Source organism: Anas platyrhynchos, chromosome 9, assembly GCF_047663525.1.
Source record: "Anas platyrhynchos isolate ZD024472 breed Pekin duck chromosome 9, IASCAAS_PekinDuck_T2T, whole genome shotgun sequence".
In the NCBI taxonomy this organism is placed as follows: Eukaryota; Metazoa; Chordata; class Aves; order Anseriformes; family Anatidae; genus Anas; species Anas platyrhynchos.
The window spans coordinates 10,307,513-10,321,616 of record NC_092595.1 but is presented as its reverse complement, the minus strand read 5'-3'; the positions used below and the strand labels follow the sequence as shown (position 1 = coordinate 10,321,616).

The 14,104-nt window shown below is 56.2% G+C and overlaps 1 protein-coding gene across 6 annotated transcripts in view; it reads right to left on the bottom strand.

Annotated features, from left to right (window-relative positions):
- Positions 1-14,104, bottom strand: part of RUBCN (rubicon autophagy regulator) — a 25,638-nt gene extending 11,534 nt beyond the window's left edge. For 2 of the 6 annotated variants that reach the window (XM_027464136.3, XM_072042634.1), the window contains exons 1-11: positions 13,992-14,104; positions 9,058-9,211; positions 6,237-6,320; positions 5,216-5,375; positions 4,222-4,328; positions 3,661-3,801; positions 3,317-3,473; positions 2,453-2,989; positions 1,977-2,021; positions 774-869; positions 224-339 (exon numbers count right to left, since the gene is read on the bottom strand). In XM_027464136.3, the coding sequence (XP_027319937.3) occupies positions 224-339; positions 774-869; positions 1,977-2,021; positions 2,453-2,989; positions 3,317-3,473; positions 3,661-3,801; positions 4,222-4,328; positions 5,216-5,375; positions 6,237-6,320; positions 9,058-9,211; positions 13,992-14,029 (1,635 nt within the window). In that variant the 5' untranslated portion in view covers positions 14,030-14,104. Of the gene's footprint in view, positions 1-223; positions 340-773; positions 870-1,976; positions 2,022-2,452; positions 2,990-3,316; positions 3,474-3,660; positions 3,802-4,221; positions 4,329-5,215; positions 5,376-6,236; positions 6,321-9,057; positions 9,212-9,859; positions 12,698-13,991 lie in introns of those variants that run through there. The other 4 variants (XM_072042633.1, XM_072042635.1, XM_072042636.1 and 1 more) reach the window with 3 other exon arrangements.

Below are 14,104 nucleotides of genomic sequence, written 5' to 3'. Positions count from 1 at the left end.
ACATGTCCCTGAGGAGCCCCAGCATGTTGCAGAGCTACTGTGTGTATGCTGGACGGGCAGATCCTGGTGGCCAGACAACGATGTGCAACTCACCATGGAAGTTCTGTGCACAGCTCTACAGCAGGAAATACTACGGGATTCTCTTTGCCACAGAGGGAAGTAGCACTGAACCTGCACCAAAATCCTTTCTCCTGAGCACACAGGCTGCTGCTGCCTCCCTCACCTTCTCCAGGTCTGCGCAGCTGCCGAAGTCCTGCTCCGAGAGGTAGCTGATGAGGGACTGCCCTTCCGAGGGTCTTCTGAACATCCCTTCCCCCGAGCTCAGGTACTGGCCAGAGTCTAGAAGAGCAAGAGACAAACATATGAGGGAAGGACCTGGAGATCCACTGCTCAAAGCACCGGGTAACAGACCACACTCTGCACCAACACACTGGCAAGCCCACGTGGCCAGCAGCTGGTCTGTCCCACCCTACAGATAGATCGGATCTCTGCTTGGTCCTAATGGATAGCAGCAACCAACATGGGGCCATTAAGATGACAAGACAAACCGTGACAGCAGGCATCCTAAAATCGCCCAGCCCTCCTGAACATCCCACCCTAAACATGAAGGAGCAGATCACTGAGAGCCCTGAAGCCTCTTGGCTCTTCTGGCTGCCACCAGATGCTCTTGTACTTCACTGGGGCTCTCCCATGGGTGGTACACACCCATGCCAAAAGTGCCCTGCAGTGCATGACCAGGAGCAAACATCCTGACTCGGGCTCGCTGTACTCACCATACTCCATGTAGAGGGAGCTGGGTGTGCTCAGCTCGCTGCTCTGGGTGGAACCAGACACTGTCCCTCTGCCTCTGCCCGTGTCACCGTGGGACTCTGCAGGGAAAGACAACACCAGGCACACATCAGGATCCCTGAGGAGCCCAGACCAGATCTCGGTGTGAAATGGAAGGAGCTCAACATCACATGGGTGGACACAAATGGATGGGAAAAAAAACACAAGGGAAATCCTCTGCTCGGCTAGCCTGCTCTGTGCCATGCCTGAGGCCAAGCCCAGGAGGGGACAAAACTAGAGGGGCATTCCAGGCAGGAGAGAAGGAAGGGGAAAGGAGAGAAGCTTGGGAGAGCCATGGATCAGTTGAGTCCTGAGCCTTCCTCTCTTTATCCCCTAGCAGATCCAGAGAATGCCACAGCCTCCAGCAAGTGCCTCTGCCAGCCCCTTTGTCCCCCTGGAGCATCTCCAAGAGTGACCCCGCAGGGCTGGGCCATGAGACAAGGGGACCCCGAGCAACCAAGGGATCAGTGGGGCTCGCAGCCCTGGAAGGCAACCTGGGCAAAGGTGGAAGGAGGCGTCTGAAGGACACGCTCTCACTCGGCTAGGAAAAGCCAGGGCTCCCTGCAGACAACCCCAAAGTCAGGAGTGCTCAAGGTGACCGGCCCGTGCGTGCACTGCAGGGCCACCCACTGCCAGGCGGAGCTGGTGGGGACCGCCAGGAGCTGGCCTCATCGGGGACAAACAACCAGCAGTGCTCCCTGCAGAGCAACAGCCCCAGAGAGCAGCTGACCTGCTGACTGGAGAACTGCAGGAAGGCAAAAAACACCTCACCTGGAGCTGAATAGCACCCACGAAAAATACGGTGTTCAAACCCACACCTTCCTAGCTACCAGCCCTCAGTCGCTGGTTCCCAGAGCAGTAGGGGGTGGAGGAGAGGGCAGGGGAAGCGGGTCAGGGACGGCCCTTCCAAACACCATGCAGGGGAGCTGGGTGCCAGCCATGGCCTGGTGTACTGCTGCCAAAAAAACAAGCTGGGAACTTCAGTCAGGTCGCATGCACAAACCTGAGGCACCCCTCAAAGCACCACCTGGCAGTCAGGGAACACAGAATTTTTTGTTTTTTTTTTCTAAATGGACATTAATGGGTTGATGGAAATCCTGAATGTAATGCAATGATCACTAATGAAGGGCTCATTCTGGCTCCCAAACCTGCCACTGGGTCTTCTATTATAATGGTGATATCCCTGAGGCCTCCTGGACAGACAGAGGAGGAAGAGGGCAGCAGTAAGGGAGAGAAAACAGAGACAGACTGGTTACTACTGAGCAAGGACCCGTGTTTCTCCCACGAAGGCAGCACCAGCGGGACAGACTCTCGGACTGGCTGTCCCTTCACACCCCGCTCCTCCCACCATGCGTTCGCCCATCCAAGGAGAACCCAGGGCCACTACCAAAACCAGACTGGCCCTGGGCATTCTGGGCCACAAGATGTCAGCCCATTGCTCCACGGTGGAGCAGGAAAAGGCAAAAAATCAAATTCCCAAACTGCTTGCTCACTGCTCCCCTCACTCAGCTGACACACGGAGTCCAAGGGGCAGCCAGCACTGGTGACTCCCACCCGCCTGTGGTCCCATATCTGTGCCCACACCCCAAAGCCACCCCTGCGCCCCGAAAAGCAGCCTCATTACCGTGCAATTTCCCCGAGGCCACATTGGTGTCAGAGTGCGAGCGCACGTGGCTCTTCTTGAGGATGCCCTGCGGGGCTGACGACTGCCCCTCCGAGAAGCTGGACCGGCGCAACAGGCCCAGGCCCCAGCTCCCACCTCCGCTCGCCCCCTGCTCCCCCATGGAGGAGACCGAGTCCAGCTTCTGGGAGCTGCTGGAGGAGAAGAGGTTGGAGCTGCTGCTCTTGCTGCTGCTGGTGCTGGCGCTGCTGCAGGCCCGGCCCCGGCGCCCCAAATTGCCGATGGCCAGGTACTCAGGCCCATCGTTGGGGTCGCTCTGCGCATCGTCCTGGCTCCCCGTCCAGGTGTCCTCGCTCTGGCTGGTGGTGCTGGAGCTCATCTCGCTGGCCGGAGAGAAAGGGTCTTTGGGTGAGGGGATGCGGGAGCTGGGCTGCTCCAGGGAGGTCCTGTCCTCGCTGAAGGAGGAGGAGTGGGTGGCCGGGCAGTGTTCCTGGGGCTGGCTGGTGCTGGAGCAGACGGAGGAGCTCGCTGGTCTCCTGTCTGAAGGGGGACAGGAAGGGGGCATCACACACACACCCCCTGGCACAAACACACCACCCTATGGCACGTGGCTTCAAACAGGCATGCCCACCCACCCTGGGCAAGGGCAAGGGATCTCCACGCCAACACAGGCAGAGTTCTCCTCACACAAAGAACCTAACACAAAGCACGAAGAAGGCAAACCATTGTCCCAGCCGCAGCTTCACTGCAGCTCTGCTTGTACCCGCGTTTTGGCATCTGAGATGATTCAGCCCGAAGTGTGTGCTCTACAGACAGACACCGAGTGAGCAAGGGGCTCAAGTGGGCTTCCAGCCCCCCCCTGGTTACCTGGCAGGCCAGACGAGGCTGGATGGGGCAGGCTGGAGAAGGACCCGCAGTGGCGCTGCTGCGTGCAGCCTGCAGACGGGGCGTACGGGGACCCGGGGAGGGCAGTCAGGCTCTGGCTCTTTGTCACTGGAGAAGGACCTTCACCCCTCCTGGTGAGCTGAAAACAGGTGGCATCATGAATAAATCAGCACTTACGGGGCTACGTGTCAAAGGAGCAGCGACTGGACGTGCAGCGCCTGCACAAGCACCTGCCCTGGGGCAGCCGGGTGGGAGAAAACACCCCGCAGCAAAGGGAAGCAGCTCTTTATTCACAGCTCAACAAAAAGCCCCCGTCTGAAAATTACCAGGCTCTCAGCAAGATGATCCAGGCAGCCCAGCGCCCCAGGCAAGCGGCTCTGGTGTCCTTCAGCGTCACAGTCACGTGCATCTCTTGTCCCGGCAGAGGGACCTGACGCGCACAGGGAGGGCAGTGACGTGCCGGCCAGCTGAAAGAACACAGCCCCCATTTAACCAAGTGTCATTAATTATCCTCCCTCTGGGGAGCTCTCTGCAAAGAAAGCAGCCGATGCTCCCATCCTCTGGGGAGAGAGCAGCCGGCACAGGGCTGTACGGGGTCGGTGGCATCTCCTCTGAGGACGGCTGGCTCTGAAGCCTGGGACTTTCAGGACTTTAGAGGTATTTTAAAGGAACTGGAGCCTGCTACCAGGGCCTCAGATTCTCAGTGCCATCCAGAAGCAAGGTGCCTCGCTACAGACATCTCCCCCCTACCCCAATCCCCTCTCCTTTTGCTATTTCCAAGTCCAGGCCCTTGTCCAACAGCTCCCTGAATGAGACATTGTACGAGCAGCCACAGCCGGACAGCATTTAGGGAGGGCCAGATGCAAAAGCCGGGGGCCTCAGCTCACCATGGACGTGTCGATCTGAGCCAGCAGCCTGGGGTTGTTCTGCTCGACAGCCTCCAGGCACTGCAGCATGGCCGTGACGTGGGCGTCACTGAGCAGGAAGGCAGTGTCTGCGGGGAGAGAACTGCTGTCAGGGGGCTCTCTCCTTACCACCCCCAGCACCAGGGCAGCAGGAGGAGCAGGATGGTCTTCTTGTAGCAGAGAGGCAAAGCCTGAGCCCCTCATGGAGGGGTTTGCAGCCTGCACTTCATCCTGTAGGACAACCACAGCCAGCCCACTACTCTAAAATGCAGAATTAAAGAAATATCCTGTCCCAGATCAATATACATAATCTTTGTCCTTGCTGATGATTTTCACTTTTTGACAAAATCTCAAGTTTTCACAAAAATGCTTAACATCTGTGAAGCTGCACAAAGGGCTTCATTTTTCACCTACAACGTCGTAGAAACACAGCTGCGTTTCCACAAAACAAAGACATGAAGCTCTGACCTCTGATGATTAGAAAGCTTCCAGGGGAGAAAAAAGCTCAGAGTATATTTGAAACAGATTCAAAATTGACTTTCTATGCCCATTTTGTTTCTTTCTAATGAAAACGCATTTCTCCAAGGCTTCTAGTGCAAGCCTGGACACAGGATTAAGACCAGACCGATTCACTACTTCCAGCAGAAACCTTTGAGCGCATGCAAAAAAGCTGCTGCAAGAGAAAGAAGATGAGGATGTCCAGCATGTTCACACAGGCTCAAGCTCTCGCTTGGGCAGCAGGGAGGGCCCAGACACAGGCAGGACCAAGCGTGCTCCAGACAAGCTTGCTGCAGAAAGCCTGAGCTCAGCTCTTCTACATGCATCCGGGCTGTGCTTGCAGCATGGACACAGCACACAAGTCACCCGCTTTGCCCGACAGCACAGATTGCCCAGAAGCAAACCACCTTTCCTGCTGTCCCCTTCACTCACACGGGATATTTTCACGGGCAGACGAAAAAGGCCCGTTTTTATTTACCTGCGTAGAATTTCCTTATGTACTGCCTGTTCCCCAGGAGAGGTCTGAGCTGCGCCGAGAGGCAGTGGAACTGCAGGCTGTGCTGCAGCCACAGCTTGGCGATAGCTTGGTCGCTGCGGCCGTCTGGGCCGGGCTGGCCGTTCTCGTGCAGGCTGATGAACTGGAAACAAATGTTAAGGTGAGAAGAGGAGCAGGGATAGTTCCTCCTCACAGCTTTGGCCCCTGAGAGCAGCAGCTTTCCAGCGCCAGGCACTGCCTGCGGGAACACGGTCACATCCTAGCAGCTTCCCAGCTACCAACCGAGGGAGCACAGGGAGGCAGAGGCACTGGCGAGGAACAACACTTCAAAGGTCAGCCAGCAGGAGCGACCAAAGTCCTCCCAACAGACAGCAGCAATATGAATTTCAATGGCATGTTCTCCCACCCCTGACCTGGAGGGACCCCACACTCCCAAACCTAATTGCTTTCCTGCAGTGACGGTCATGTTCTCGCTGACACATTAACTGACGTGTCCATCCTCACTGCCCCACAGCAGACCCTGTTCACACGGCTGAGCCCGCGTTGCAGGGCAGCACAGCGTCCATCAGGGCACAGGGCAGCCACGGGCTGAGAGCATCCCCGTGTGTCAGCAGGCAGCACAAGCCAGGCATGGAAGAACCAAATGAATGGTCAGGGCTGAGACACAACCCAGAAATGAGACAGCCAAAGCCTCTGGAGATTCATACCAACGCATCAATCGCTCTTGTATGCACAGAAGCACTGCCTGTGCCGGTTCCCTTGGTGACACCAGTGGTACCCAACCAAGAAGAGCTGGAGACTGGCCCGTGAGAAATAAGGACCCGATTGTCTCAGCCTAAATCACGCCGCGTTCCCGGGATGTGGCTTGCACACAACCACGTGGCTGCTTCGTCCCTTTTTCACCCGCAGCAGGCCAAGGCAAGGCGATCCCAGCAGGGAGGCCCGCAGCCCGGCTGCTCTCTTCCCGCCCGCTGGGTACACAGAGGCACCCCCCAGGACTCACCTTCTCCAGGTGATGAGCAGAGCTGGGGCTCAGCCGGCGAATGTCTTTGACGAACTGCCAGTAATCCTTCTGCCTGCAGCACACCTGCCCGGGAGAGGCTCGGTTAGGGCCCACCACACAAGTCCCACCACAAGGCCGAGTGGTGCAGCAGGCTTGGACTGGGGAAGCCAGACACCAGGCACCCCCAGAGCTGCCCCAGGACTATGCAGGCACTGACAGGGAACGGGGGATAAACTCCTTCCCAGCAAACACAAAATAAAAGAATCGGTCAGCTAGGAGAGGGCATTCAACCTAGAACATGATAGGATGGATCCTACAGCCTGTTCCCACCAGCCTCCTACTTAGAGGTTTGGGGACGGGGAGCTGTTCTGACCACAGAGCCCTCCAGCTTTGCTTGAGCGCTCTGTAAATGCAAAGCAGGAGCACGCACAGCACGGTGTCAGCCCCAGTTAAGGACAACATTTCCCATTAACCCCATGCTATCACCAGTGCACAGCCCCCAGCCCTAGCAAGATGGGCCTGGAGCTAGAAAGCGATAGGAAGAGCAAAGTTGCTTTGTAGAAGGGGAAAAAGAATCAGTGAGAAGGTCTAGCCTAGTTTTATAGACATAAAATTGGGAAAGGGATCAAGTCACAAAACACTGACGATGTACACAAGCTGTCTGCTCCCACAGTGGCCTCTCCGTTGCGTTCACCCACAAGCAAGAAGACAGCAGGTCCCCTCCGCTGCTTCTCCTCCAGCAGGTAAGATCCCAGCCCACAGATCTTAAGACCAGGAAGGGACATGACATTGAAAGTTTCCCTCCACCTCAATGTAAGAAGGACACTAAAGGCCACCAGCAGCTCACCAGCGGACCAGGGAGCAGAGCCAGCACTGCCACCCAGGCAGGAGCGGGCACAGGGGCAGGAGAAGGGTGCCCTCGGGTGCTGGCTGCACCTATAGCAAAGCGTGTCCAGTGCCTCAGCCCTCTGCCCGTGTCCTCCTGGTCACTCTGTGCATCACCATGTCACGTACACACCCCTCGCTGCCTATGGTGGTCTGCCCAGGTCAGAGCTGGCCGAGCTCCCGTGTCACTGGTCACCTCCTACCTGGCAGCTCAGTCCCACAAAAAGGGCCAGGCTTCAGCGAGGGGATGCAGTGGGCAACAAGAAATACATCCCAGCAAAACCTGCAACAACCAGGGTCCTGTAACACCAGCCACCGACAAGGACACCGGCATGGCTGAGCACCACGGGTAAGAAACTCGAAGCAGCATGCTCTGGCATTGCGTTTCCATCAGCAACTTGCTGTTTGCCTTGACTTTATTCAGACACCGAGTTATTTTTTGTTTCTTACTCTTCCAGTTAAAGAGGAACTGCAGAAGAGCTGCTGTTTTCCTCATCGCTTTATCGGGTGTAAACGCAGCCCCGGAATGTCTCTCTTCACAAAAATGCTGTTTTTTTTCCTCCATCTCTACTTCCTCTTTCACAAGTGTCAGACAAATTGGTTCTGTTTTGTGGTTTATTTGTTTGAGGGGGTTGTTTTATTATTATTTTTTTTAAGACTAGAGCACTAACACAGAAATTTTAGCCCTTTATATTCAATTGGGGTTTTCTGGACAAATTAACAAAATTCACTCAATAGTTTAAAAACCTCTTATCCTAGATCTCTTAGCATGTACATATGGATTTATTTTTATTTTTTACTCCTAGTCACAGAAAAAAGCTGATACAAAAAATAAATAAAAGGAAGTTTCTCTGGAATAAATATGAGAAAACTCCAGTGAGGAAGCTGTATTTGCATGGGCCTGCCTTTGCAGCTATTATATTTGGAGTGGTGTCACACACACACAACACTGAAGGACCATTTCTGATTGAGAACTGCCTTTGTGTGTAGCATGACGAAAGGCACTGTGCTGTCCTACTTTGCAGGTGTCTGTTTCCCCAAGCTGTGGCATGAACGGTTACCAATACACAGATGAGTGGAAATCATTTAAATTTCACTTCCTGAAGCCTATTAATAGCACGTCTATCAGAAATGAGCACTGTATTCCCCACATATGAAGGGTAACTTCTCTCTTTGCTCAAGTCCCAAAGGAGGTCACGGGCCTACACCGCTGGGGACTAATGGCCCAGAGCTCCTAAATGCAGGGAGCGAAATCCCAGCCCTGTTTTGGGATGATCTGCCAGCTCCTGGAGGTTTATCAGCTCGGATGCAGCACTGCCTGAATCAGTGGTAGCAGAGCCCCAGCTGCACAAACCTTCCCTGGGCTTCTCTGCACCTCTGTAGATGCAGAGCTGGCTGGTGGGAAGCCTGCCCGAGGCATGGCCTGCAGGCTTGCTGTAACTCTCCCTTGTGAAATAACAGCAGCGGTAATTGCAAGCTGAAGGGGAGATCTTCAGGTGTCTGCACACAACCAGTGCACAGAAAGGGAAAGAGAAAGTCTTCCTGGCAGTCGGGGAGGGCTGGATGAGCCTGGAAGGAGGCCCCATTGACGCGGAGCGCAGCTGCGGCTGCCAGCCCCTATCACTGACACCAGAAACAGGCAAGATACAAGGCTCCTCTTGCCAGACCTCACTGGGGAGTTGTCCAAGCGCACACGGCTGGAGGCTGACTCATGGCAAATTCAGCTTTATCGCTTCGCTACAGGCTGCAGCGGGGCGAAAGGGAGGCCTCTCCTCACAGAGGGCACGGATGCTTAATAAAACCGTGTCAGAAGTGCACGGGATGGAAAGAACAGAGGCACAGGCCTCTCTGACAGCCACAGTGCTCGTGATGCAAGCCGTGAGTGCCACCAAAGCTGCAGCAGGAGGACAGGAGGGCTGGCAGGACAGACACCTACCTTGTCGTGGATGAGCCCGTGGTAAAGGATGCTGTGCATGTCCCTGCAGAGCCGCTCCAAGCCACCATACTTGGACCAGACATTGGGGTTGCTGGTGGACACCAACCCTTCCACAGTGGTCTTCAGGTTGCCCAGCAGCTTCCAGTGCTCCTTCCTGCAGAGGAACACAGCGGGTTGCCTACCGAGCAGCAAATATATTGCAAGAGGAGCTTCAGAGCAAGATGCACTCCCCACATGGAGATTCTGGTCAGACCGAAACTTTTGGTAGTCCGGAAAGCAGCTTCAGGACTTCACACCTCTCTGTGGTCTAGCCCTGTGGTCTCCAGCACATGGTTTGTGGACAAGAGGCCCTACAGTAACGATGTACATATGACTGGAAGCCACCACTGATACAGCCTCCAGAGGCAGCACAGATGGGTACCACAGCTTGCCTGTGCAAAAGCAGTTTTGGGGAAGGAAATTTTGGATGGTGGACGTCTGGCCTTCCCCATTCAAGCTTTTTGACGGTGATGCCAGCTGCCAAAAAGATGTCTTCAGACAGGAGCCGCCCTCTCAGAAGCAACAGGAATGTTGCAAGGCGTGCAATAGGAATGTTGCAAGGTATATTTGGGTGTGCAACTGTCAAAAAAAAAAATGTGCCTCTGCAGGATTTAAACAAAAGCATTGGAGATAACAGCCTGGAATGAAAGTTTAACCTTTACACCGCAAGAACAAGCCCCAGTGTTTCAGCTGTTAATCCCTCTCCCTGCCCAAAATAAACCAGATTGCCAAAGTAAACAAAAAAAAAAAAAAAAAGGAAAACCTGCTTTCGTTTTCATCCTTGTGGGATCAAATATGGGCCGCACGCTTCTCACGGTGCAGAGGACACGAACAAGCAATATATAATCCTGTTCCTTGAAAACAAGCTCTTCTCGCCAATATTCTCCTTTTGAGACTGGTTTGTTATTGCAAAACTGACGAAGTGAGCAAGACTGACACCTCCACCACTGCCCAGGGCAGAGGAAGCCAGGGCTGCGAGCCATCCATCTGAATTGAGGGGCTTTTTTGAGCCGCCACCGGACACAAGAGCTCCAGCAGCTCCTCCCCGAAGTATTTCTGACACTCAGAGTTGGGAAATGCAAGTGAAAGCTCAGCCACGCCGCCCAGCTTCCAAGTCTGTGAGTCAGGAAAACTCCCTCCTCGCTATTTTGTGCCATAAAAAGCTCGCAGACGGGGGGCAGCGCATGCTGCAGGCTGAGCAGTGCTCCCCCAGAGGCAGGAAAATCGGGATCCAGCAAACGGGAAGCACGGCTCCTCCACCACAAATTCATCTTCAAACAAAACAGCCCAAAAACGCGAAAGCAGTGCCGCTGTCGCTGAGCTCAGAGGCATGCAGGAAACAATCGGCACCAGCGAAGCACCTCCACGGAGATGATTCAGAAGCTGCCAAAAGTGAATTAGATCTCTGAATCAACACAGAGACTCCCAAGGGATGGGGCTTGTTGATCCAAATGATTCAAAAGCCTTTCGCAGGACCTTACCCACACCCAAACCGCAGACGATTCTGGGCTGGAGCGCGCTGCCTGCCGAAAAGCTGGCGGTGACACAAGCCCAGGGAAATTCAGACCCACACACCTGGCTGCAGGTGTAGGGCAGGGAGGCACGGCACAACTGACCACAGCCACTTTTGACTGGACTTTTGGGTTAACCCTTAATTAGTGGCAGGATTCGCTCCCCTCTCATTGACAGAGCCTGGGCTGCCTGGAGGGGTGGAAAACTGCCGGGTGCCAGCTGCCCTCCAGTTCCCTGTTTCTGCAGATGTTCAGAGCGCTACTAAGAAATCTGCTTCTTTCTCACCAAATAAAGAAAATGCTTCTCTAGTTCTAAAAAAAAAGAGCCTAGCACGCCCTGACACGGGGTAAAGACGATTCAAATCATATCATGAAAATACTCCTGCTCACAGGAAGGGCAAAGGGAGCAACACACCCAAGGGAGGTCACAGTACACGAGCAGACCTTCCCCTGCGAGAGCCGTACGTGCTGCTCCTTCCGTGCCCTACCACGGGTGCTTCCCCCCTCCACACCAGCTGGGTGCGTTTGCACAGCTCCTTGCTGCATCCTGCTGCAGCTCCCGGCTTCCCGAGCTTTTGGGGAGAAAGAAGAGGTGGCAGGAGGAGGTTTGCTCTGCTCGATGCCTGCCCCACGAGCTGCTTTTTTGGGGTTTCGCTCACGGGAGCTCAGCCCCGTGCAGGCAGGGATGTTCTCTGATGTGCTGTGATGGACGTTACCCGGGTGAGAATCTGGACCTGCTCCAGCTTCAGCGGAGACACGGAATTCTCCCAAGGCTTTCTCAGCCCTTCCACGCTAGCAAGAGTAGGAACAACCTCTGGGCCAAATCGGCAGAGGTGACTCAGAACAGACGCTGCTGAGTCAGGTGAACTTCGTTAAAAAAAAATAAAAATTAAAAAAATCACAGAGGTAACCAATATCCAAGAAAATGGAGCTCATCCTCCTTACAAGCAGCACGTGCCGGATGCCTTCCCATGCTCTCACTGCCCCAGCACTGCTCTCTACCTGGAGGCATCACTTGATCCTTCTTAGCACACTAAAGAGATCGGGCTGAGGATACCGAGGTCATTCAGGGGGAACCACAGAGGGACTTCTGCCACATCCCTGGGGACGCTCCTGCTCTGGCTGCTCCTCCTGCGGATTTCAAGGTGCCGGCGCCTTGCTGCTGCGCACAGGCAGCTCTGAATCCATCGCAGGCAGCTCTGAATCCACCCGTCCACGGGTTTCCTAGACAACGAGCAGCGAATTTCCTTGTGCTTTGCTGCCTGCTCCCCCGCCAGGCTTGGCGCTTCTGGAAAAGGGGAATTAAAAGAAGCGCAGGCTTCGTGCAGTTCATGGGGAGCAGCTCACAAGCCAAAAAGCCCCACAGCTCCTTCAGCCCAGCGGCTCAGCCCCACAGAGCTGGAAACCCACATGCAGGGCTGCTTGCAGCAGGACTGGAAGCTTGCAGTTCCTAAAACGGGGGCACAGCCACAAAAAGGTCCCCCAGAGAACGCAGCCCCCACCTGCAGCTCCCCACGGCACTGACAGGGCCCCCGGGGAGCACACGGGCTTTACAGGCACTTTCAGCCTCGCCCCTGCTCTTACGGAGACTGCTGGGAAGCAGGGTGCTGCAGCCTTGGTAAAAAGGACAAGGCAAAGCCCTCCAGTGCCAAAATCCTCCCCGGTGCCAAATCAGACAGCCAGGAGGACAGACAGACACCTCCACGTGCAGCAGAGGGGACGATGCCCTCTTCTTCCCCCCGGTGAACGTGGCACCACGTCGGCCCTACCCATCACACATGGCCTGCGCTTAGAAAGGCAGGAAAACAGGCAAAGATGATTCTGGAAAAATAAACGAACGCAGGCAATTCCATCTGTCTTTCTGAATGCGCTGGGTTTGAAACCTCAGCTCGAAGAAGGAGAATGGCTCGAACCACGCGAGGCATGGCAGCCCAAACCTGCACCGTGGTTTTAGAAGCACCGGTCCCATTTTCGCAGCTGGCACCGTGAGCAGACAGCCAGCAGCAGCGCGCTGAGCCTGGCAGATAAGAAATGCCTCTCCTGGATCAGGTTTCAGCCGTTCCCTCCTCCCCGGCCCCTCTCCATCCGACGTCCATTCTGCCTTTTGGGACAGCACTGCAAAACGGGAGCCCCAAACCCAGACCTGCGAACACCTGAAGCAGCACTTACCACCGAAACGCCTGCAGGGAAGGAGCTGCGTTACTGCTGAAATGCAAACCAGCAAAACCCTGCCTGGATCACAGCGACCGAGCTGCCGCAGCGCTGCCGCTGTCACCTGCCAGGCTCAGGGAGCGGGAGCCGCCAGCCACGTGCAGCCACCAAGCCTGGCAGCCACAGGCAGCGAAGAGCTGGGGATTTGGGGTAAATATCCAAAGCGGGCGACTGCCAGGAGGACGCTGGGACACAACCCAAACCCCAAACCCAGCCAGATGTGGAGGCACCAGAGGTGCAGCAGGGGGATGAGGCAGGGTGGTTCCTCACCGAGCACCAGCAGCACAGGGCTGGGCAGCCTCCACTATGGCAGGTGACAGGGACGGGGACATCGGGCACTCATGGCACATGTCCCTGAACCACCTGCAGCCCTGTCACCCATGGGTGCTCGGCATGGCCAGGCAGCACACCCACAGATACACATCCCTGTTGTCTCCTGCGGTGCTGCTACTGCACAGCATGTCCCTGTGTGTCCCTAGCATGTCCCCATGGGTCCCCAGCATGTCCCCATGGGTCTCTATGTGTCCTCAGCATGTCCCCATGGGTCCCCAGCATGTCCCCACAGGTCTCCATATGTCCCCATGGGTCCCTATGTGTCCTCAGCATGTCTCCATAGGTCCCCATGTGTTCCCAGCATGTCCCCAAGGGTCCCTCTATGTCCCCAGCATGTCCCCATGGGTCTCCATGTGTCTCCAGTATGTCCCCATGTGTCCCTAGCATGTCCCCACGGGTCCCTATGTGTCCCCAGCGTGTCCCCATGGATCTGTGTGTGTCCCCAGCATGTCACCAGCATGTCCCCATGGGTCCCTATGTGTCCCCAGCATGTCCCCATGAGTCCCTGTGTGTCCCCAGCATGTCACCAGCGTGTCCCCACGGGTCACCATGTGTCCCCAGTGTGTCCCCATGTGTCCCCACCATGTCCCTATGTGTCCCCATGAGTCCCCAGCCTGTCCCCAGCCCACCCCCAGCTGCCACCCACCTGCAGCCCCATCCCCGGCTGTCCCTTACCCGACCCCTCCCCATTGCCCCCAAAACCTGCTCCCCCTCCCCTTCTCCCACCCCTTTACCCCAGCACCCCCGGGATGCCACCCCCCCACCCCCCATCTCCCCCATCCCCATCCCCGCTGCCCTCTCCGCGCGCTCCCGCAGCGCGCGCGCCCCCGCGCCCCCCACCTGCTCTCCGCGCGCCCCCCGCGGGGCTCGACCTCCATCCCGGGCGCGCGCGCGCGCCCCGCCGCCGCCGCCGCCACCGCCCCGCCGCTGTCACGTGGGGGCGAGCGCCCGCC